Raw genomic sequence first — 23,893 nt, 5'->3', positions numbered from 1 at the left:
TGTATGTAGCAACGCGAGAGCTGGTATCTAGCCTTTGACATTTCGCATGATGCAGTGCTTTCCTAGATCCCGAGGAACTCGTGTAATGGACGTCGCGTTTATTCCCGGACTATCCGGGATTTACGTCCGGGACTGAAATATTTTGGTCGTAATCCTTTCGAATTTTCGACAACATATTGAATAAAACACGTCTTGCGAAAAATTGTCCTTTCCGTCGTTTCCTAAAATATATAGACCGAAATTGAAGAAGGACGCGCGAGCGCAGGAAAATCAACCGACTATGCGAAAAAAGGACTATGTCAAGAGTCACTGACGCAATCTAGAACTTCAGGACCTTTTTTTAGATCTTTATAAACTCACTGTTTTTTCTCTTTCATTCATTTACTTCTCATTTACTTCTCTATCTACCATACACTAGATTATTATCGCGGAAATTTGATCGTTCTTGTCCACTTCAAGATATTCTTCATATGAAAGATAAATGATCAAATTAATTAAAATCTCTTCGTATTTATTTCTTGAAGGTAAATCGAGAAAATATATTTCGATATCGGCTCGACTTTAAAGATCCAAGTAATTTAAAATTGAATCCCTCGAATATCCACACCGGATTCGTCTAATTGCTGGCATATCCAACGCTATACATAGAGTCCTTAATATCCAGTTATATTTTAGAAATAACAAGATCGTTAAATGATCGATTATTAATTATCCGACGTTTTGCCGGCGCGAGGGCTCCCTGAGCGACAACTACGTCACTGACAAGAGGGGTGCAGTTTCCCGGACGTACATTTGTAGGATGGTTTTCAGGGGGAAAATTTAGCAGACGCGACGGAGGGGATGGCGGGAGGAATCCTGCGCGAAGGTGGAGTTCCCGAAAAAGAAACGGAAGAAATGTGGAAAGCGTGACGGAGAGAACAAACGGAAGAGCGACCGAGACAGAGAGGGAAGAGTGACAGAAGAGGAGGATGAGGGTGGCAAAAGGAGTGGTGTACGAGAAGGAGGAGGGAGAGAGAGGAAATGGGCCGAATGAGAGCATGAACGGGGCGAGAGAGAACGAAGTCTCCAAAGAGCATCCCCGTTTTCGTGAAAGGAACAGGGACCACGGCGACGTGGTGGCAGGATCGACGACGACGACGGGGGTGACGGAGGAAGGGAAGGTGACGCCGCGAGGGTGGGTTTCGTATGGCCAAGGCAGTGGGGCCGCGGACAGTCGCCTCGACGCTACCACCTCTCTCAGTCGCTTCTCGGTTTCCGGACACGGCGGACAGGCACAGGCAGGTTAGTGAATCCAATTCTCGTTCATTCACCAGCCAGCCAACGCGCATCGTCTCTCTCTCTCTCTCTCTCTTTCTCCCTCCGTCCCATTCTCTCACCCTCTGCTACGCGTCACCCTTCTATAATCGCTACATACCACCCTTATATATCCACGTTTCACGTGTCATTTCTGCTGTCGACGACCGCAAATTTTCTCAGCTTTCAAAGATAGTGAAGTGTGCGTATACGATAAATGGTATGTACTGTATAGGGTTAATACTTGAGATAGTTTCTCGAATAGAGATCGCGCGTACCGAAGAGAGCTAGGACAGCAAGGCATCCGCGAAGCACCGAATGTCGCTGTCGGAATGTCATAACTGACGCGCGTTTCGCGCCGCGCGCTCGTCGCCGATTGATGAGAATTAGGCGTACGCGCTTCTCCGTGACGCACAACCTGTTATGCCATCGTACCAGCGGAGGCGACGATGCCCGGGGAAGGGAACCGGGATCCTGAAGCGACGAGGAGGCACGTAATTGTCTAATGAGACTATCGGAATTAGAGCGGGAGAATTAGAACAGAGACGTAGTCCACGGGACGCGAAAAATGTCGTACGAGAGAACGAATGACCGAGGATGGATGATTTCTTAGTAGATTCAATCATTGATTTAGAAATAAATAATTTCTAGAGAAAGTACATAAGATTTCACGGAGCATATTTAATTATTGATTTCTGCATAAAGATAATAATTTTCAAGAAACAATTTTAAATAAGTATTTCAATTAATTATCACAATCATTGATTGTTTGAGAAATATATTTTAGAAACATTATTATGTCAAATAAAAAATGCTCAATAAACATAGGTCGAAAAATCAATCTGAGTTAAAAAGAATCTTCGATTTTGATAAAACAAGATTTGCTTGCTCCTATTTGTCACATGCGATATAAAAATAAAAGATTATCTTATGTATTCTCATTGTCACATTTACAAAAGGTTCACCTTCCATTTATATCTTTCGTGGAATTGCAAATATTTCTCTTAAATATTTCTGCCTTTCCTCGAATCATTTCACAAGCATCTTGGATTCGATGTCTTGTACATTTTTACGTGGAATATACCTTTTGTAAACATCAGAATAAGAATGTATAAGATATAATCCTTCGTTTTCATATTGCATACGACAAACAGAATCGAGCAAATCACTTGTTTTACGAAAACTACTTTTGACGGATTTGATTTTTCAATCTATATTCCTACGCAATTGTTATTCAACTGACATTAGTAAATACTGTCTATTCTCCATAAGTTGTAAACTCTTTTTTAACATTTTATGTGTACAAATATATATAATATATTCTCGTATAGACATATTTTATAATAAAAAATATATAACAAGTTGCATATAAGAAGCGATAATGAAATAAAAAAGATCACTCCGATTTTATTTTACAAAATTGCAAATAAAATTCGAAAATATCAAAAGACTTAATCATATTCACATCTGGCAGATTTGCCAGAGTCACGATTCGTTTTCTCGTTCGTTCAATTAATATCAAGCACGTCGCTTCTATAGCTAATAGCCTTGAACGAGAATAGAACATTTTTATGATTAACATCGCAAGAGTTACTACGTTCAGATATGAATGGCTATAAAATCCTTACTGTCCCATTCGACACGATCGAAAGTAGGTCAGTTCCAAAATTGGAAGCTGTTGACCGGCAAAAAACGTCAGTGCGTTTTTCAACATATGACATTTCACGCGCAAACGTTGAAAAAAATTCTGATACGTCGTGTTATTCCACACTGTGCCATGTAAAAATTACCACAACGAAAAAATATCTGCAAATTAGCTCGGAGCTTACTTTCAATTCTTATTCGCAAAGATTGCGAAGACGCAACGAATCGCATTAGATTAAGCTCCGTGACGTAGATTCGCAGGATGAGTTTTGCATCTTAATTACGTGCTTCCCTGTCAGCCATTAATCACGGATCAACTTTGCTAAACTGCGTCGACACGGTGTCGATATAATGAATAAACGCAAGGTAAATGTGATAATATTACGTAGATTCACGCTAGTCTAATATGGCCAACAACCTGTCAAATTGCAAAATGTCAGTCGCGCATATCGTGTCATGTATTTTGCGTAATCCCTAAACTGTACTACAAATATCAATAAGAGATAAAATATAAAGTGAAATATATTTGGTGCGATCAATCACAAATATATTGCACCAAAATTATTATCATAATAATACGTTGCATTGCTTTTGCAATCAATCATATAATTGTATTAAAGATATTATATTAACAATATATTGGTTTAATGTTGTAACTTTCTTTATTATAGAGAAAGAAAGTTAATATAATTTCAATAACATTAACTTTAAAATTATTTGATGTTTTTTACATTTCTTAATATTTCTTAATATTTAATAAAAAAATTCTTAGATAAATTATAAAGTATATAAAATACAAAAAAATATTTAATGAAAAATATTAAATAAAAATAGAGTGAACACAGAAATTAAATTATTATGAAAGTGTTATAATATACGAATACTCGTGCAATATCTACACATTGCACTACTGCATGTTTGCATGCAACAAATAATCCGGGGCTTCCCGTACCTGTCGGATTTGAATCTCTCACTTGTTGCAACCTTTCCATTTCAACGCGCTGGCGTGAAAAGGGCTTTCGAGAGAAAAATCATATAATTTCTCTCTTCCTCTTTCCACCTGGCAAATCGGCTTAGCATTTTTTTGCTATTTGCTTGTCGAAGTTAGAATGGACCACGCTATAACTCTTACAGGGTTACGATCGATACGATGCATAAAAAGAGAGATCTTTGTGGTGATTTGCGCAACAAGAAGCCCTCTATTTTTTAATAATTAAATCATTCACTCAACTCCCACTGTAATTATCGATTATGCTTTAATCCCAGCAATATAAGTTCTGCGAAATTGACTTTATTTGTCAAACATAAACGAATCAATATCAGCAAAAGGTCATCAGCCAATGATGCGGTGAGGAGCGTTTGAGCCAAAAAGATAGATTGTTTTACAGCAATGTTTTGTTTAGCGATACTAAAAAGTTCGCAGACTTTAGATACATATATAAAACATAAAAAAGCTTTGCCTTATTATTTTGTCATAAGCTAAGAAAAAAAATATTTTATAACAAAAAATTATACAACACATATAAATATAATATGTAAGCGTAATATAACATAAAAGTTACAATTTTATTGATAGAAATTTATTTCTATATTTCACAAGAGCGAAATATATATTCTGGTAATTAAAAAAATTCTATATATATCAACGTCATATCGATTCAAAAGTTCACAAATACATACAATAGTAATATAAAATCATATGTAAAATAATACAATTTTCCTAGTAAAAAAAATTGAAAATTATGAGAGAAAACGCATAAAATAGCATAACATTTAATTAATTAAATTAATCGACTACAGTAATCAAGTTTGATTACTGTAGTCGATTACTTCAATTTTGTTATTTTATGTTATGTTATATTATTTAATTTTCATTCATATTTTTTTATTTTTTATTATATAAATTATTCAAAATTTTTAAGATAAAATTAATATTTAAAACCGTTATATACTAAAATAATCTTCCTTGCAAATAGCAGTTATATTTACTATAGTATAGAAAAATAAGCACATCTTTTATTATAGTTTACTTTATCTAATTTAATTTACACTGAGCATCAATAAAACATAAAATGTTATATATATTCGCTCGTATTTATTATTCGCATATGTTGCAGGTATTAATTTTAATTTTAGCGCGCTTTTTTATTGTATCGATTTCATTTTTGTTGTATAGAAATGGGAATAAAATCCGACGCGCAAAAGTGTAAAAATGTGAGAACCAAAATATCGAGAGGCGATCATGTGCGATTGTATTGATGCGCGGGGGCGTGAAGGAGATTTACGATCGAATCGTATATATTCGTGGCATTTACCGTTATCTCTTTTATATTGACACGCTGCTTAGCACATTCATCATCCAGGATCGTCACGTCAGATCGTCAGAAGTCCTTTTATTGCGCGCAGATATGGTAAAAGGGCCGCGCCGAGATAAAATCAGGCATCACAGAATGTTGTCATCCCTCTATTCCATGAAGCACACACGTTCCTCTTTAAATTTTCATCTAATCATGCAAGATTTTATTCCCCCCCTCCCCGCCTCTCTCTCTACAATTTCTTTTAAAATTCCTTCTAACCCACCATTTATTTGCGGTCACATAAATAAAAAAAAATGTAGCTAAAGGCGATCTATTTTAGCTTTGACCAAAAGTTTAAACAAATTTTAATTTTATGGCTTATTATTAAATGACATACGCAAATTAAAGGCATTTAAATTAAATATAAAAATAAGTTGAATATAAGTTCAATAAGATTTGATATTTAAATTGTAAACGTTTTAAGATGATTTATCATTATATGTATAATATATTAAAATTATAATTTTGCCTAAAGAGAATATATATATTAAATGAAAAAGTAATTAAGCGAGATAACCGTTTATCTATAAAACAATCGACCGTAAGAAATAATCATAAATCTTTATGCAACACAAAGTGTCAAAGTCGAATGTACGCAGGTGTTATTGTTAAATGCACATCAATTCTTTTTTACCGATTAATCTAGGAAATATCACTGATTTAATAAAAGATTGTAATGTTTATGCACAGATGCTGTCGGTAGTTACGGATTTTACATTTGACTGCTTTTATAATCGATTCGTTACAAAACGATTCTTTACAAAAATAGAAGAAAAATACAGAGAGATAGAGAAATCCTTTGAGATTCCTCAGGCGAATACAGCTTTGTATAACGCGTCAAAGTGAATTTATCTTGCCCTCATTTTCCGAGGTAATGCCCCTAAGAGCAATTTAAAAATTCGCAATTTCTTTACGCAAGGAATTTTTCGACAAATTAAATTTTTTTCTAAAATATCCATTTCATTAAAAAAAAAATATATAGGTATATATATATCCATTATCTATATATAAAATATATTTTTTTAATAATCGATATTTAAACATATTAGAATCATATAAAAAAATGTAAAGTAAAAAATAAACTAAAGTAAAAAAAATACAATAAACTCTGCCATTTTAGTAAAAATAAATTAATGATTAATAAAATTTATATCTTTTTTTGCATGTATAGAAATTAATATCATCAAATCCATAATTTTTATACATTTAATTGAAAAAATCAATCGGATGTATATATGTGGATCTTAATAGATAAGTAGAGAAATTTTTATTTTCTTTGCAAACTTTTGAGCCGAATTCTCTACAAAAGTTCCTGATCCGATAGATTTATAATTAATGATCGACTTATATATCCGCGCGTGTGCATACATGCAACACAAATTGAGCGAATGCTGAATATTGCGAATATTAGCCGCTAACAGGGCTATGTGTGTCACGTTTGCGCTAAACGAAGAGTACCAATGTATATATAACAACAAGGAGAACAAGATAGATTGCCTTTAACGCTTGTAGGGGAACAAATACGACGAGCTCGTCGCGTGTGGCTTACGAAGTACTACTTGACTTTAGGCTCGCGTTCTGCAGGCTGGAGATAGCCACCTTTGAATTGTCACTGGGAATAATTTGCTTTATACAACTTCGACGTGTATACCGTTCCCAGGAGTTCCCAGGAGAACTTTAAACCCAACAAATTGCCAGTTGAATGACAAATATCTTTCGCAAGAATGACTGCAAATTCGTGCAGCGATTAATTTCAAATGGATTACGAAGATTCAATGCACGAGATTCGAATGGTAATAATTTTATGCACATACAATTCTTATATTGCGTAATATTTCCAATAATAAATCGAATTAACTCAGTTGTAAATAAAAGAGTTTTAACCATCTGTCTCATTTGAGTATTAAAAATTAATTTTACAGTAGCCTCTTTTTTATAGCCTCATGTCGCATCTTGAAACATATATGAGTTGCTATATAATATAATTAAATTATTATAATAAATATAGGAAGTTATATGGAACACATAGATAGCATGACGAAGCTTTCATTTACGTGTCAATTTTCTATTAATCCCTGTATCCCATTTCACATACTAGACATTTACGATATTAATGAATAATTCATTCTATTCCCTTACGTCTGATCAAGCGTATGGAGATAAGAGATGCCGTTTTCCTGGCCTTGCGCAGTAACATTGAAGTGACAATGCGTTTGAGATATCTATTGCGGTTTCTTATTGTTTAACGTATGTCGCTTCAAGTATATATTCCATCGTATTTCGATTAAATACATCGCAAATAAACAGCAAACGTGATGTGCATCACGTTCTGTTTATGCTCGAAATTTCTCTATGATTTATTTCGACATTTCCACACGCCAGATTGAATTTAATTACAAGGATTTAAGTAATGATGTTCTAAAGTATAAAGAGTGAGAACATTGATTAAATAATCGTTTGATAATATTATACGTTCTATATTATTTTTTCATTATTTGAGATTAAAAGAATACAAGACTTAACAGAAGATATTAAAGGTAAAACAAGATATATTTTTATCTTCTTCTCTTTTATCTTTTAAAATTAAAGTAATTAAACTATTAAATATGCTTAATAATATATTTCATGTTTGAGACATACAACATTAACAATTCTAATTTTACTTATACTGGCAGATATAAATACATATAAAATGTTATATTATAAAATAAGAGAGATAATACTAACAAAATGAGTAAAGAAATAAACATACACACTTTAAGTGTTTTTCTAAGAGAAATTTCGAGCGTGAAAGTTTTACTATTGGAACAATTTCATTTTCTCTAAATCGGTCACTATTAATTCCGATAAAGTTCGAGCAGTCATTTTGGACAGTAATTGCCACAGTCTATTGACCAAAGACGATCCTGGATGAATCGTCTGAATGAAGGATCGATTCCCCGGAATAGATAAAAGTACCGCAATATTCCCGCCCTCGCGCGCTTATCCCTCGTCAAGATGTCAGCCAATTTCCGTTCACGTGGAATAAGAGTTGAGAAACGATGCCTGCAAATCCATCGCAAAATTCACGTAATTCCAAAAGAGATACGTATCTTCGCGCGATTTTCTCGATCGATCGGCTTTAATTGAGCTGCGGCAAAACATATCTGGCAATATCGCGAAATTATTACGCGCGCAATTTATTACAAAAAATTCTATTTCTAAATTTAAAAAGAAAATAATTAATCTACGAAAGACTAGAAAAAAAATTCAGGAAATTCTAAAAAATTACGTATTTCCGCAAAGATAAACGAACCTATATGTAATTAACGCTTTTTTCGCGACCTAATTTAAACGGAGCAGATGTTGTATCCAGCTGTCGTCGACAAATAAGACCGAGAATCGCGCGGGCGGATTTACAGCAGCTACACTTCAATTATATACATGCTCGGTTTCGAGTATATTTGTTCATGCCGTATTGAGGGAGTGATGTGCATTAAAGCGGCTTACGCACATACACCGTTTATCGCGCAAAATCCGGGATTTTTTCAGAGAACTGCATTTTTATATTCATGGCAACGTCACCTTTCACAAACAGCACATTTCTGCTCTACAAATGTAAATTACACGCGGTTGGGTATATATGAAAACTTGTTTCCATTCAAAATTAATTGCTCTTGAGTAGAGAGAGATGCATTTCTCTTTGTAAAGATTAAAGCAAGCATGCATGTAATATTCAGATTACATATCGTTAATCTCTCAGTTTAATATAATTCTGATATTACTATTCAATTATTCTGTTTGTTTTAATAGAATCATGTATGTGACATTTATAAAAGCTAACAACAGAAAACGAACCAGGAAAGTTTATAAAGATCATGCATGATATTTCATAAAAAAAAATGTCAAATAATATCGAGGAAGGAATCATACTGCAAATCTATACAATTCTAGCTTATTCACGAAACATGATATCGGTCTTATTTTCTTGCTTATGCGAGACTTCTATTTCCGTAAAAAATGGACGAAATTGAAAAGTGCGGAAGTGTACTTCATTTTGTTACTCAAAGAATCGATCTTTCGCGAACAGTCATATTTCTAAAAATAATCCAGATACTCGAATATTTCACGAGTTCACATCTTTGCTGCGATTTTACATCTGCGGAAAATCGTTCTTATCGATTGATTTCTCTCATGAATCTTCGATAACGCAACCGACTATAAGACTACAGAGTGAATCGACATATGTAACGATGCAGGTGGAGAACTTGAATATTCATAGACCGTTCTCTGATATACATGCTGGTCCTTCGGAATATATTTATGAAAACACATGTTGCTCGACTCGAGCCCGGCCACTTAATAATAAATCACGATGTCGAATCTCTGCCACGAGAACTTGACTATATATTTATCGAATATAAAGTAATTGTTCTCGAAATGGTTATAAGTTATAAATATCAGCAACGCGGAAACACTTAAACATGCGTTTAGCAATGGATATGTGTGTACGTGTGTGTTAATTTTAATTCTGCAAAAGAAATGTCTATATCGTAAACAAAAATTAAAATATATATATTCTTTCTACTATGTTTATATCAAATAAACCAAAAAAATCGTTGCATAATAAAATGCTGAAAACGCAAAAATATGAATATTTTTGCAAAAGGACATATTTAAAACATAGTTTGATATATTTGTGCATATTTAATTAGATATTTCCGTTTTATTTTATTCATATAATCGTTTCATGATTGTATTATTAAATTTAAAAGCTCATATCTGTAATTTGCCAGATCCATATGTATACCCGTAATCCTTATAATGTAATTATTTTATATTATGTAATTATTTCGATATTATTATTATTACTTTTTAATAATTAATCGCAATAATCATTAATTTTAATCTTACTTTAATCTTGCTTCAAATTTATCTTTCATGCAATTGTCATAAAAAAATGCAATATATGAAGCTTACGCGATATAATCTATAGTCATAATGCAAGCACGTGTCAGTCTAATAAAAACCGCTAAATCCTAGTAAAATCCGATAATATACGCATTATATGTTGTACGTTGCTGTACATTCATCGAGAAATATCAACGATAATGAAGAGGTGAATTTCGCGTGTTATGAATATAAATGCGAGACAATGCGCGCGCGTACACACATAAACACACACGTACACATATACACAAGATTCTCTCCGCAAAAGTGCAATAACATTCAATAGTCCGCTGAATAATCCGCATTTCAATCGCGCTGCACGTGCGTATAAGATCACGCGGCGTGTAAACGTGAATATACTAGAAAAAAATAAATAAATAAAAGCTCATTAATCCCCGGCATCTTGTAAAATTGTGTGAAACGCGCCATTGCAATGAGATTATGCTGTTATCGACAATTAAACTCTAAATTAAATGTAACACAAAATTGGCAATCTGACTCGAATTCTAGTTTGAATAGTTCTCTCCAAAGTTTATTCGACATCGGCTGATCCGCCACACAAATACTGTAATTTATTGTAATATATCATAATCCGTACATTTATACGTACCCGTAGATATAATCACCAACAGTTTATTATAGAAAATTATAATAATATATATCATAGAGCAAAAAAAGAAAAAAGAGAGAAGAGAAAATATGGACAAATATTTGAGAAAAGTTTATTCGATCTCAAAGAGATACGTCATTTCTATATTATGCAGCTTCTAAAGAATATAAAAAATACATATATGTATTCTTTGTATTCTTTAGAAGCTGCATAATCGCGCAGAAAAATTTCAAAAGGATATCATATACATTTCATCTGCATTTCGCAGATTATTTAGTGGCACAATGCCAACGCGCGAGAAATTAGAGAGGAGGTTACTATCATTTCTGCTCTGCGAATAACGAAAGCTTTATGACGCGATACTCCCAAATCCCAGCTTTTCGCTATGGAACAATGAAAGCTTCCGCGGCAGCGCACCGTTTCCGCCCTTTCTACACTCTCCATCGCATCGATGATGCACAACATTCCGCTGTTTTTCCAAACTGCATCCTATGATCAGCTCGATCAAACGAATCAATGATGGGATGCGTGATTAAAATACCGCGGAAGTGCATATCGCGAACCTAATTGTTCCTAATTGGATTTCGTGCTTCCACCCACACAATGAGGGCGTGTTTCATTCAATGTTCATATGTGCACGTATATCGAAACTATTCTATCAATTTTGACAAAGTAACGAAAAGCGATTACGTTGCAGATTAATTAATCAATAACGTTGATTGTATCATTACGTATAGAATCCAATATATATATTTGTGTTGCAGTTATATTATAATATTATTATAAAAAATATATATAAGATTTCGAAATTTTATATATGTATATATGTATATGTGTGTGTATCATTGTGGCTATATAATAATTCATAAAATATCATTTTTTTTGTCTATTTCGTATATATGATAATACAAAATAACTGATACGTAGATGTAACACAGATAGTAATAATTTAATTTCCAATACCTGAGAAAAATAATTCCGGTATTAAGGAATCACAGAGGCGATCGCACGTGTGCAATAATATCAGACTGAAGAAAAATGAACGAAAGAAAAGGGCAAACCTTCATATTTCAACGTCAAAGTTTCCCGGAGCAAATAATACTTTATCGCAAGAACTGTTCCAGCAAGAATCTCGAGAGCAATGTGTATCGGTTGAAGAATCTAATCGGCTTAAGAGCGAACCTGTAAGGATCATTCGTATATTCTTCGCACACACATTGAGTGCCCTCAATATTTTCCGCAATTCATAAAATTAACAGCACTTTGTTTAACAAACGCTCGACAACGATCTCTCTCTTTCGTCGCAAATAAAAAGTTCTCCGAAAATGCCGGAGATTGCAATCGAATTCTCGGTCCTCTAACTCAATTCATGATGTCAGTCGAAAAACGGTAGGTTGACGGCAGACCGTAGTCTCGATCTGATTACATTTCAACAGATTCGATAGGGTACAAATTCTCGACGACAAGCGTCATTAAAGTATACTTCAGCCTTCTCGAACCGGTGGTTACCACTCGACACGCGCTAGTACTTAATTAATGCAGATTACGATGCGGCGCAAACAGCTTGTTGCGCAATCATTGAACCTGTGCATCCCCAATAAAAGCATTCGATCTTACGGTTAAATTTACTGCATTGCAAGAAACCGATGTGAAAAGGCGATGGAAAACGCGAATCGCGATCAAAGAGAAAAATTGTTCTTTTATCAAAGTTAAAGTCACGTATATAAAGTAGAGTGCGCAATATGTGTGTGTGAGATAATTGAGATTATATAAAATTGATCCTTTTATGAGTCCTATAAATACGCTTCTCGCTATTGTAAATATATAAATATACCTTTTGTCGCGTGAATCAGTTAATTAATTATTTTTTGGTAATTCAATCAGATATTATTTTAGTAACAATATCATCCACAAAAAAAACTGAATCATATTAATACAATAAAAATCTATGCAGAGAAAAGCTACAAAGAGAGAGTTTTCTCTTAGAATTTACCCTGAAAATCATGGTAATTGTGGGACAATATGGTATGGAAAGAATTTTATAAGAATTTCTCTGATTAATATATATCACGATAAAAATAATAATATCTAACACAATAAAATATAAAACATGTTTGATTAATTTTACTAAACTGCATAGTAAAATTAATCAAACATATATTTTATATTTTATTGTGATAGATATTATTTTTATCGTGATATATTGTATATTAATCAGATAAATTCTTATAAAATTCTTCCCATACCATATTGTCCCACGATTACCATGATTTTCAGGGTAAATTCTAAGAGAAAATTCTCTCTGTATTATATTCTATATTATTTACAATAATTTATATATTGTAAACTTTTTGTATTTTTATATAATCTAAATTTGATATACTAGATTAATGCGAGTTAATTGAAAAGCTAATTCGATAATCGCTCTGCACTTAGACTTCACACTTTGCAGTGCACAACTATAAAATTACATTTCAACAATTTTAATAAACTGTAAGAAAAACATTTCGAGATAACAACCATGTATATCATTGATAAAATGCATCGATATATATATATATATATATATATATATATCGCGGGGGTCATATATCTGGCACAGTATATTGCTAAGTTTCGAGATTTTCCATTTGTTGGACACGCCTACCTGATTTCGCCCTCGGCGAGCTTGCAGCAGAAACCGTGTCGACAGTTCGCCGAGTTTAACAATATATTGCTTTATACAATTTCACGTCGCCCGGTTTTATTGTTATTTGCAAATACGTAATACATCGTTACTATACGAATGTGTTACAGATTGCAAAATATCACGTCGATTTTACACGACTTTTTAGCCTCGAGGATTGAAATGCGCTCACGCAAGCTGATATAAAATCACGATATTTTATGATTGAAATTTACCCTTCGGATAAATCTGAAGATTTAAGGATTTTAGAAACTTGCTTTATGACTCTCTTTTTATGAGATCGTAAAATCTATGCTTATTTTCACGGTCCTCGTAAAAAAAATCGAATAAAATATTAAAGCCGAGATTCTAAAATCTTTTTGCTATTTAATTTTAATTTTCACTGTTAGTTCTGCATATTATTGAAAAAAAAATTCTCTCATGAAATTAAACCCAAAAGTAACTTTAAAAAATATTTTTAAAAAACTATTTTATCTCTCTTATCTTAATATATATTGAGAGAATTTTCTCTTAAAATTTACCTTGAAAATCATAATAATCGTGGGATAATATGGTATGGAAAGAATTTTATGAGAATTTCTCTGAATAAAAATAATAATATCTATCACAATAAAATATAAAATATGTTTGATTAATTTTACTAAACTGCATAGTTAAATTAATCAAATATATTTTATATTTTATTGCGATAGATATTATTATTTGTATTGTGATAAATATTAATCAGAGAAATTCTCATAAAATTCTTTCCATACCCGCATATTGTGCTACGATTGCCATGATTTTCAGAGTGAATTCTAAGAGAAAATTCTCTCTGTGTAGTGTTCATGATAATTTGTAATCGGTTTTGCCTTTATGATTTTAGAAAATGCGCTCCGCGGCCGTGTGCATCGCCTTCGTCCTGACGTGCACGAGCGGGTCGCTTGTCGCAGGTTTGCGATATATCGATCCGCAGCCGGGAAATAACGGCGATATCGGCGACAAACGACTGGACCTGACCGAGCCGTCGTGCGACGAGCTGCGACTCATGTGGAGGTACACGAAGAGGCAGAGCAGAGCCGTTACTAAAGCCACCGGATACCCGATGTACTCGTATCCCAATATATGGCAGCATGCCGAGCTTCCTCCCACTCGCGCTATATATCCCAGGGGATACACGCGAGGTGAGACTCCCTTATATGCGCCTTTCCAAGTCGCTACGTAATCTTTGCGAAATCTTTCTAAAAGCTCAGAATTTTCCTCTTGTCGTTTTCGCATGGATAGAATTTTTTAAATATAATTTTCTTCTTTAACGAGAAACATTACAAAATTCGCAAAAATTAAAAAGAACTAATTGGCCTTGCGCAGATATTGTCGCGCCTACACGACTGAAATTCCGGGAAGAATTGGAAGGTAAGCAAATTATTTTGTATAATTTTTTTTAACTCTACGTGTCATTTAGTAAATGTAAAATTATGTAAGGGATTTATTAAATGTTATCGCTTGTCAAGCTTTATGATAGTACTAAATGTTTGCTGGTAGACATTTAGTAGAATAGAATTTTATCTCTCTTAACAGTAATATAACATGTAAACTCTCTCTCTCTCTCTCTTTTTCTTTCAACATATCTTCTTCAAAAAAGCGGCATTTTGCAGACAGGACGCGGATAACGAGAAGAACGTGTGCGTTTTATCGATTTTATGCATCGAGTGGTGCATCGTAGCGCTTACGAGTTACTGCGCGAACCTGGATGCAGGCAGGCTGCAATATCATCTTGCAAATAGGCGACGCACATGTGGGTCAAGCGCACCACTTTACGCGCCGGCACTTACGTTAACGAGTATACATGATTCAGGCTAATTATCGGGGATATGTTGGCTACCTATCGCTTTGTAGAGCGCGTTGCAAACGAATCAAGGGCTTTGTCCGCATCTAAATCTGATCGACCACGCAGAACAGGCGTGCAATTAACAGACAGCGTTCGAATTATTTAATTTCCTCTTCGCGCGATTCTTCATTAGACGATGACCAATTTAATTCTATTTAATTGCGCCCGCGGCTCCTATTCGAGATACGAGATATTGCGCTACGAGCTTTTTTCTCTTTAAATAAAAAAATTTTCTTTCCAATTTATTCATCTTGCAAATGTGTGCGACACCTTTATCGCTTAATAAGTACGCTAATATTTACTATTTCCTCATTTTAATTAACCAAAGTAGTAATTGTTAATTAAATTTTCTCTTTCATTTATGTAATATAGATAACGTAATGTGGTCTTAAAAAAAAAAAAAAACAGAAAATTAATTAAACTATGGTTAAAGTTAATTATCATTACTGAAATGAAATTAATTCATTATTTATCTTTGCATTTATATACACGTCATAACGCCATTAACGCGATAAACTTATTTAGAAACATTCTCTTTAACTTTTCACGTTACTCGTGATGCTTACTTTTCGCGATTGTTTAAGTATTGCAAATCAAACAAATTAAGATTTGGTATTACCACACATTACTGAAATGAAATTAATTCATTATTTATCTTTGCATTTATGTTCACATCATAACGCCATTGACGCGATAAACTTATTTGTAAACGTTCTCTTTAATTTTTCACATTACTCGTGATGCTTACTTTTCGTGATTATTTAAGTGTTGCTAATCAAACAAATATTTGGTATTAATATAATTACTATTTACTTTCAATCTAATCAAGCACGAGTTAAGCAGATTAATCGTGTTTAAATAACGATATAGACTTTCACTCATATACCTTACAATGTAATCACATGCTGCGAATAGTTAGCTGATGATGCGTATACAAGAGCAAAGGCAATTACCGAACTTTTCGGTATCATAATTTCGTTAAGACTTAATCTAGCGCGCCACAATGCCACCGGCCACGAAATTCGCGTCGACTTCACCCACGCAAAATGTCAGCAACCCTTTTCAAACCTTTTTCATCCATCGAGGCGTAATACACACGCTTCTTGACCTGATGTCACTCATTTCCGCCCACGCCGAGAACGTCTGTAATCTCGATTATTTCAAACTCTCGCTGTGCATGATTGTTATTCCAAAATTGTGTCGGTTATAATTTAAAATAATTAATAATATATAATTAATTTTCTAAAATATATCAATATTCCTTTTATACCGATTCTACGAACATTAATTAATTGAGATTTAACAATCTCTCTCTCTTTCTAAAAAAAAGAGAGAAAGAGAGGCTGTTCTCTCTTTATAAAGAAATTCCTGATTTATATATAAAATCACAGATTATTTTTATGTGACATTTATAAAATCCTAGGAAACTAATTTTTTTCTTTCTGACAGAATTAGATTTATACGTAATAAAATATATAATTAAGAAATTAGAAGCTCTTTCCGCACATTTCTCTGATTTTCCGCCTAATTTGACAGTTCTTTACTTCACGATGTTAAGTGTTGATCAATGTTTTCGCAGCAAAATAATTTTCTTTCGTATTTGCAATGCAAATACGAAAGGTAAATTAATGCAAAAAAAAAGAGATTAAAGAATTAATTAAATCAAGGGATTAATTATTCGCACAGGGAGACACGCCGGACGACCGCGCAGCCGAGCCGCTGGGGGTGCACCGATCTATGGAAGGATGGTGCATAAAGCCCCGGCAGGGAGCAGATGGCGAAACGCAATGCGTGGACCGTCGCGCGTAAAAGCCATGGAGGAGCTGTCGTTCGGGACGATCGTGAATACAAACCCGTATTCACCGAACAATCGTCGCGTTAACAGCTTGCGCGTCGGCGGCGGTATGTCGTCCCCAAAATCGGTCCCTCAATCCGGCAGTTTCGAGGCACTGAAAAATATTATCCAGGCCGAAAGGGCACGCGAGCTACAGGTCGGTAGCTCCCCGATTTTTCGCACCGATTCATTAATTAAGCTTTTAAATTAATGTGATCGAACAATCATTACAATACGTATAAAAATTTGCATTGCATTGTTCGCTCATGAACACTGACTAGCTTAGTTCATTGTATTTTATACACAGAGAGAATTTTCTCTCAGAATTTACCCTGAAAATCATGGTAATCGTGGGACAATATATGGAAAGAATTTTATGAGAATTTCTCTGATTAATATTTATCACAATAAAAAATAATAATATCTATCACAATAAAATATAAAATATGTACTATATAGTTTAGTAAAATTAATCAAACATATTTTATATTTTATTGTGATAGATATTATTATTTTTTATTGTGATAAATATTAATCAGAGAAATTCTCATAAAATTTTTTCCATATCATATTGTCCCACGATCACCATGATTTTCAGGATAAATTCTAAGAAAAAATTCTCTCCGTGTATGATATTATATGTGTAGGCACAAAACCATTTATATTAATTATATTAAAAAATATCGAAAAAGAGAAAAGAAAGACTTTTCTCAACGATATTATATTTTTCTAATTAAATTAGATTATCATATTGATACTTAAAAAGTTCATCAATCTATTTTTACGTTTTATAATATATAATGTCTCCACAAGAATCATTTAAACAATGCCTACTTCAGGAGCAACATATAGCCGAAGAAATGCAAGCGAAAATTGCCAGTTTAAAAGGAAGAGACCGGACAAACGAAGAAGAAGAACCGCGTAGACAATATTCACGAAACCAATACTCCAACCCATTGCCATTCTTAGATCATTCTATGACACCGAAGGTCAATTATGATTACAATTCGCGACGTTACATGCCTAATACCAGTCGGGCTTGGTCGGTAAGTTTTTTGCATAAAAATTAAAAATGTTTCAGATTTCACAATTCCTTTTTCAACTTATCTTAAATCTAATTTCTTATATTATAATATTTTGATTTGCATTTTAAAATTATATTATAATTACATACATGTTATTATTATTATGATATTTTGTCCAAACTCTTCGAATTCTGATATAATTCATCTGTATCCTATATACACACTTATAACTACTACATATTACGATATTTTATTTTATTTTATTTACAATTTTTAACTTTCTTGCATCGCGCAATAATTGGTTATTTCATATATTTAACATATCTTATACATTCTTTTTGCAGAGAAGCGAGCCTATCTCGCGAGAATACATACAATCACCTTAGTATGCTGCGAACTATTACAAAAGAACGGTACAAATCCGCAAACTGCCGCATGCATACTAGTGTTTGTGACTGCTCTACATGATGCAACTGTAACCAGTTGTGGCTATCACAGCGAAGCTGCAATTGCAAGAGTAAACAACGCTCACTTCGAAGATCACGTGCGTTCTAAAGATCTGAATATCTGCACGAACTTTTAAATCTTTATGTCAACACTAAGTAAGTGCAGACAAAAGTGCATTTTAACCCAATATCGATCCTTTATCAAGGAAGTTTTTCAGCGAGAAGTGACGATTCTCCATCGCACTAACAAATTTAAATCCGAGCAAATTTTTGGGAAAGAGTAATAAATATTGAAATAAATTAAATAGCATTTATTGGGTTAAAAGCGCCAAAGTTATTCTCCCTAAATGTATCAAATATCGCATGCATATTTCTAATGCAAATAGAATTAAAAATATGCATGAGGTAAAACAATTTATTTACATATCGAATCGGACTTTGAAGATATGCATGCATTTTTTCGATGCTTCCTATATTTGTGCAGTCCGATGTTTCGCAACGGCATTGAAGCGAATAATTTGACATAATGTACATTTTCATCAATTTTATGGATTTTAAGATTTTTCTGCGTTTGAAGCTTTTACAAAACATTAAACGAGAAAGGAAAGACAATAATAAAATCGGATTTCTCAAACTTATACACAATAAAGATAGACAATGTTTAATCTTAGATAAACTTAGGAATATATAAAGCAAATCCTTTTCATTGTCTCGTAATGATTTAAAGAAAAAACTGCGCATTTTTAAATCGGAAATAAAATTTAATACTGTAATCTCTTGAAACCTCGAATACATCAAAGATAATATAAATTTTTTGATGGCCATATAAAGTACATTTTATTTAAATGAATTTAACTTTACAAAAAAATGGAACATTTCCCGGATTTGTTTCTCTTAAAAAATAGTTCTTTTATCCTTTTTTGTTAAAAGGATCACTAAAAATATTAAATCGGATTTTTCTCTCAAAAGTATGTCGTAGATACCAAAAAATTGTCAAATACTTCGCGAAAATGCAATTCAATGCAGTTGCATGGAATGGGTCACATATTGCAGCTTTCACGTGCAAAATTTTATTCCGAAGAACGTCATCTGAATATCATATCAGTGCTTATTATCAAATAAGTATTATGAACATGATAACAATCATTCTATTCAGTCTAAATATAATAGATTGTCACATATTTTCACAATGTTGCTGTTTATACTGCTAATTTAATTTTTTTAATGTCACATCCATATTGTTCATTATAACAAACTCTAAAGTGTTACAACAAAATCATTAAATATATAGAACAAAAACGTACAGTTTACAAATTTGATTTTATCGTAGTTTTATTTTTTTCTAAACTATACTGTTTCATTATTCATCATTGCCTGAAAAAAATATTTGCGTTGCATGGTTCGATATTCGATTAAAATATTCTCGAAGATATTTGCACGTGAATGTTTGCAACTCTGTGCCAAATAGAAAATATCGTATCCTGGCTTCCTCCACAACATTTAAAAACTAAATACTTGGACAATAAATTAGTAAGACTTATATCTCTAACAAATTTTGACATTGTACATTAACTTAATGTAAGAGACTCTAGTATATTCTTCGATAATCCATCAAAGTGCACCACGTTGTGCCAATGTATATTGGAAATGAAAGACAATAATTACTCTTAAGAAAAAGTTTGTGCGTACAATACTTCTGTGTTCTTAATACACGCCTATATTGCGGTAAAAAAAAAAAAAAACAAAAACAGAAAAGGAAGAAAAAGATTATTTCTGATGTCTTAAATTTAAAAAATTAAGATGAAATTAAGACGAAATAAAGCTTTTGTGAAAAATAATTGCTAGTTGTACGTACAAGCAATGTTACATCTTGACCCTTAAATGTTTAAATGTTCATCGTAATATACATAATGCGTATGAAAATCGATATAAATGTACCGCTTGCCACTATCTTAAACGCAATATCGATAAATTTATTGTGTGCGCCTTTAAATTAATATTTTATTCCTATCAAAGCTTATTGTTAGTAAAACCTATCGAAATATTTATTAAATTTGCAAAGTTTTATCACTCCTAAGTAACAACGCAGCATTGCAATAACAAATGCTGATCAAACACTTAAGGGTTAAAGAGTACATTTTAATGACAATAAATGTAAAAGTTTCTTGCAATTCTATAAAAGAAAATTGAAATCGCGTAGAACGACTATTTGTGTGGCTTATCTGTAGCTCATGCTGAAGAAATAATCAGCTCTCAGCTTTTGTAGTTCGTACAAAAGACATAAATGCGAGAAAAGAAAAACTGGATATATAATTATTATACGTATAATAATTTGATATTAAATAACGTTTTGACCGAGAAAACTTTATACTTGTATATTTGAATACCACATATCTATGTGCAAATATATTATCATCTACACATATACAAACACAAACACATATGCACATACATATCTGATAATTTATTCTTTTCCCACACTGTCTTAAGGTTTTTGATAAATTTTAATAAATTTTTATCGATAAAATAATAGTATTTTTATTGTCATTATCATATTATTAAGATGTTAATTTTTATGACTATATTTATTATAATAGTTATAACAGACTTTACAATCCGTTATAATAGATATTCTCGCATAATTTATATTCCATTGTTTCTTATAAAAAATTTATATTCCATTATTTTATCAAAAATTTAACAATGTTATTAATTATTTAAATAGAAAAGTGTAATTTGAGAAGTTAAAATTTTTAGCAAATTTTGACTAATTGTGAAATGTAAAATATTTTTCCCTTTTTTAAAAATTTAATTTTTAATATATTCATTGAGATATATAGTATTGAAAGATGTAAATTTTTAATTAGAGAGAAATAATATTTTCAAAAACTTTTAAAAAATTATGTTTTTGTTATCCTACATAGTAAACTCCATTTATTTATATATGTTTTTTGTAAAATATCTCATATTATTCTAAACTAATTATTATTAACAATTGACACAATTAAGTTAAAAACTATAAATACTCAATTTTCACTGATTGCTTTGAAATTTTTCTAATTAAAAATTAAGGAAACAATGTTATCCAATTTTTATTTCTTTATATGTAAACTATAATAAATAAAATTTTCATACGACATGAAAAATTAAAGTTTGGTCGAAAACAATTGATTTAATTTTGTTTTTCGCTTGACTTTTGTAGGAAAATTTCACAATTGTTCAATAAACTATAAACTAATACTCCAATCGAGAAACACGCGGATTATTGATTCTCCTTTTTGATCGACGTCCTATTTGTCGTGATTTCACATATACTCTTCAAGAAAGGCTGTTACTTACAATAGTTGATTATAGATTAGTCGTTATTTTAAAATACCGTTAAATATTTTAAACTACCGTCGTTTAGGCTGAGGTTTTTAGTTGAGACCCAGTGCCTGATATAACAAACTAGAGACTGGTCGAACAATCTCGAGATTAAGACTCGAACAAGCTGCACACTCTCGTAAATATCTTATTAATTTTGAGTAAAAATATTAACATTTTTTTATACTTTGCATGTATGGTATAAATATTAAAAATATTTATTAAATAATCTTTCTTCATATGCCCGCATTTTTATAAAACACGAAAATTATTATAAAAACAATAATATTAATAAATTACGTTATATATTGTGCTATCGCACGGTTTCGTTAGTGACATAAACATTAATTAGTCTACCGATGAAGTTTATATCTTAAAAAGCAGCAAATAAAAAGGATATATAAAAGAGTGTGTAAAAAACTGTTCGAGCTCTTCCTCTCTGTATGAACTCTTGAAACCTCACAGTGTGCTTATCTATATTTTATTATTAGATAGTAAAAATTGCCAAATGACAATAAATTAATCATAGGTGATATTTTAAAACAAGAGAGAAGGATAACCTTAAGTACGTTGCATTATGTAATTAAAATAAAAGACTTGCATATTGTTTAAGATATATAAGTGTCACTCATGTGTATGTGTGTGTATATATACATATATATATTATGTATATCCTGACATGCACATGATCCTTGTGCACTTAATTCGATAAATTAACGAGACTATACTTTATCAACGTACTTGACATAGAAAAATATTATTATAATATTATAATTATGTCTATTAATAATTATAAAAGATTTCAAGCAGAAATGACAGAGACAATAATTATAGTAAAATATATTTAATATTAAAGACTTAGAGAGTTAAGGCAAGAAAAAAAACACATAAAGAGAAACTGAACATATTTAAGATAAATGTACAATTGTTAATTTCGGCAATTCGACATATTTATCTCAAACTCAAACGTACTACTAATTTCATCTCCAAGATTTAATTTTTCTGCCGTTTTTCTCTATTAAGACAATATATTTTATTTATAATATGAATATTATGAAAGATATTTTACGAGCAAGAATTTAAATAAAGCTATACCAAAGAGCTTTTTACGATATAACGACATATTTTTTAATATGATTATTTTTAATATACTTTTAGTATATTATTAATTATATATACATTTTTCTAGCTAAAAATTATTGCGACTGTCATTTATGTGTATGTATAAAAAAATGCAATCAAAAAAGATAACAAATGTAACTACGCTCATATACAAAATGCGTATTAAATATAAAAGTGTACTGTAACTATTGACGACAATGCTTACATATGTGAACAAGTCATGGCGTTAAACTGAAGAACGGATTAATTTAATCTGTAAATTAAAGCGGTAGTTGTCTATAATGAATGTATAGATTTACATCTAGTCTGTGAGAGGCTTTATAGTTATTCTGTTGAGAATTTTAATTCTACAGTACACAAAATATAAAAGCGATTATGTAAATTTATTAAATGCTTATGTAGCTGACTTATCATATTGAAAATATGTTGCGTAAGTTGATGACTAGAATTAGTCGAATTATATATCGAAATGTATAGTTGTAAAAAAATTGTGTTTAAAGAATTTAAAGGAACTGCATTATACGTAGACGATGTCATCTAATTTAAATATATAGGATGTCTCAAGTAGCGCACATTTTCTGCCAATTACAGATTTATAACCAAAATTGAAATTAATTTTAACAAAAATCTTATTAATATAAACTCATTCTTATACCTTAATTCTCAATATGATTATTAATTAATCCGATAAAATTTTGTCGCAATAAAATCCACTTT

At 31.8% G+C, this 23,893-nt stretch overlaps 2 protein-coding genes across 3 annotated transcripts in view; one reads left to right on the top strand and one right to left on the bottom strand.

Moving 5' to 3' along the window:
* The window catches only part of Mon2 (Mon2 homolog, regulator of endosome-to-Golgi trafficking), a 77,589-nt gene that overhangs the window by 44,751 nt on the left and 8,945 nt on the right, over window positions 1-23,893 (bottom strand). The window lies entirely within an intron of this gene.
* On the top strand, window positions 875-19,611 carry LOC145935077 (uncharacterized). Of its 2 annotated transcripts, XM_083036132.1 has the most exons (6): window positions 1,006-1,281; window positions 14,385-14,682; window positions 14,867-14,911; window positions 17,073-17,377; window positions 18,060-18,266; window positions 18,590-19,611. In XM_083036132.1, exons 1-6 carry the CDS (start codon window positions 1,186-1,188, stop codon window positions 18,629-18,631), a joined length of 993 nt encoding a protein of 330 aa, XP_082892258.1. In that variant the 5' UTR covers window positions 1,006-1,185; the 3' UTR covers window positions 18,632-19,611. The 2 variants fall into 2 exon arrangements, with proteins under 2 accessions (XP_082892266.1, XP_082892258.1); XM_083036140.1 differs by lacking the exon at window positions 14,867-14,911 and having other exon boundaries at window positions 875-1,281.

The sequence above is a fragment of the Prenolepis imparis genome, unplaced genomic scaffold (assembly GCF_030444845.1).
Source record: "Prenolepis imparis isolate NDT839.2.m4 unplaced genomic scaffold, iyPreImpa1.0 SCAF_1, whole genome shotgun sequence".
NCBI classification, from domain to species: Eukaryota; Metazoa; Arthropoda; class Insecta; order Hymenoptera; family Formicidae; genus Prenolepis; species Prenolepis imparis.
Note: the sequence above shows the minus strand (reverse complement) of the source record. Positions and strands in the feature narration are given on the sequence as shown.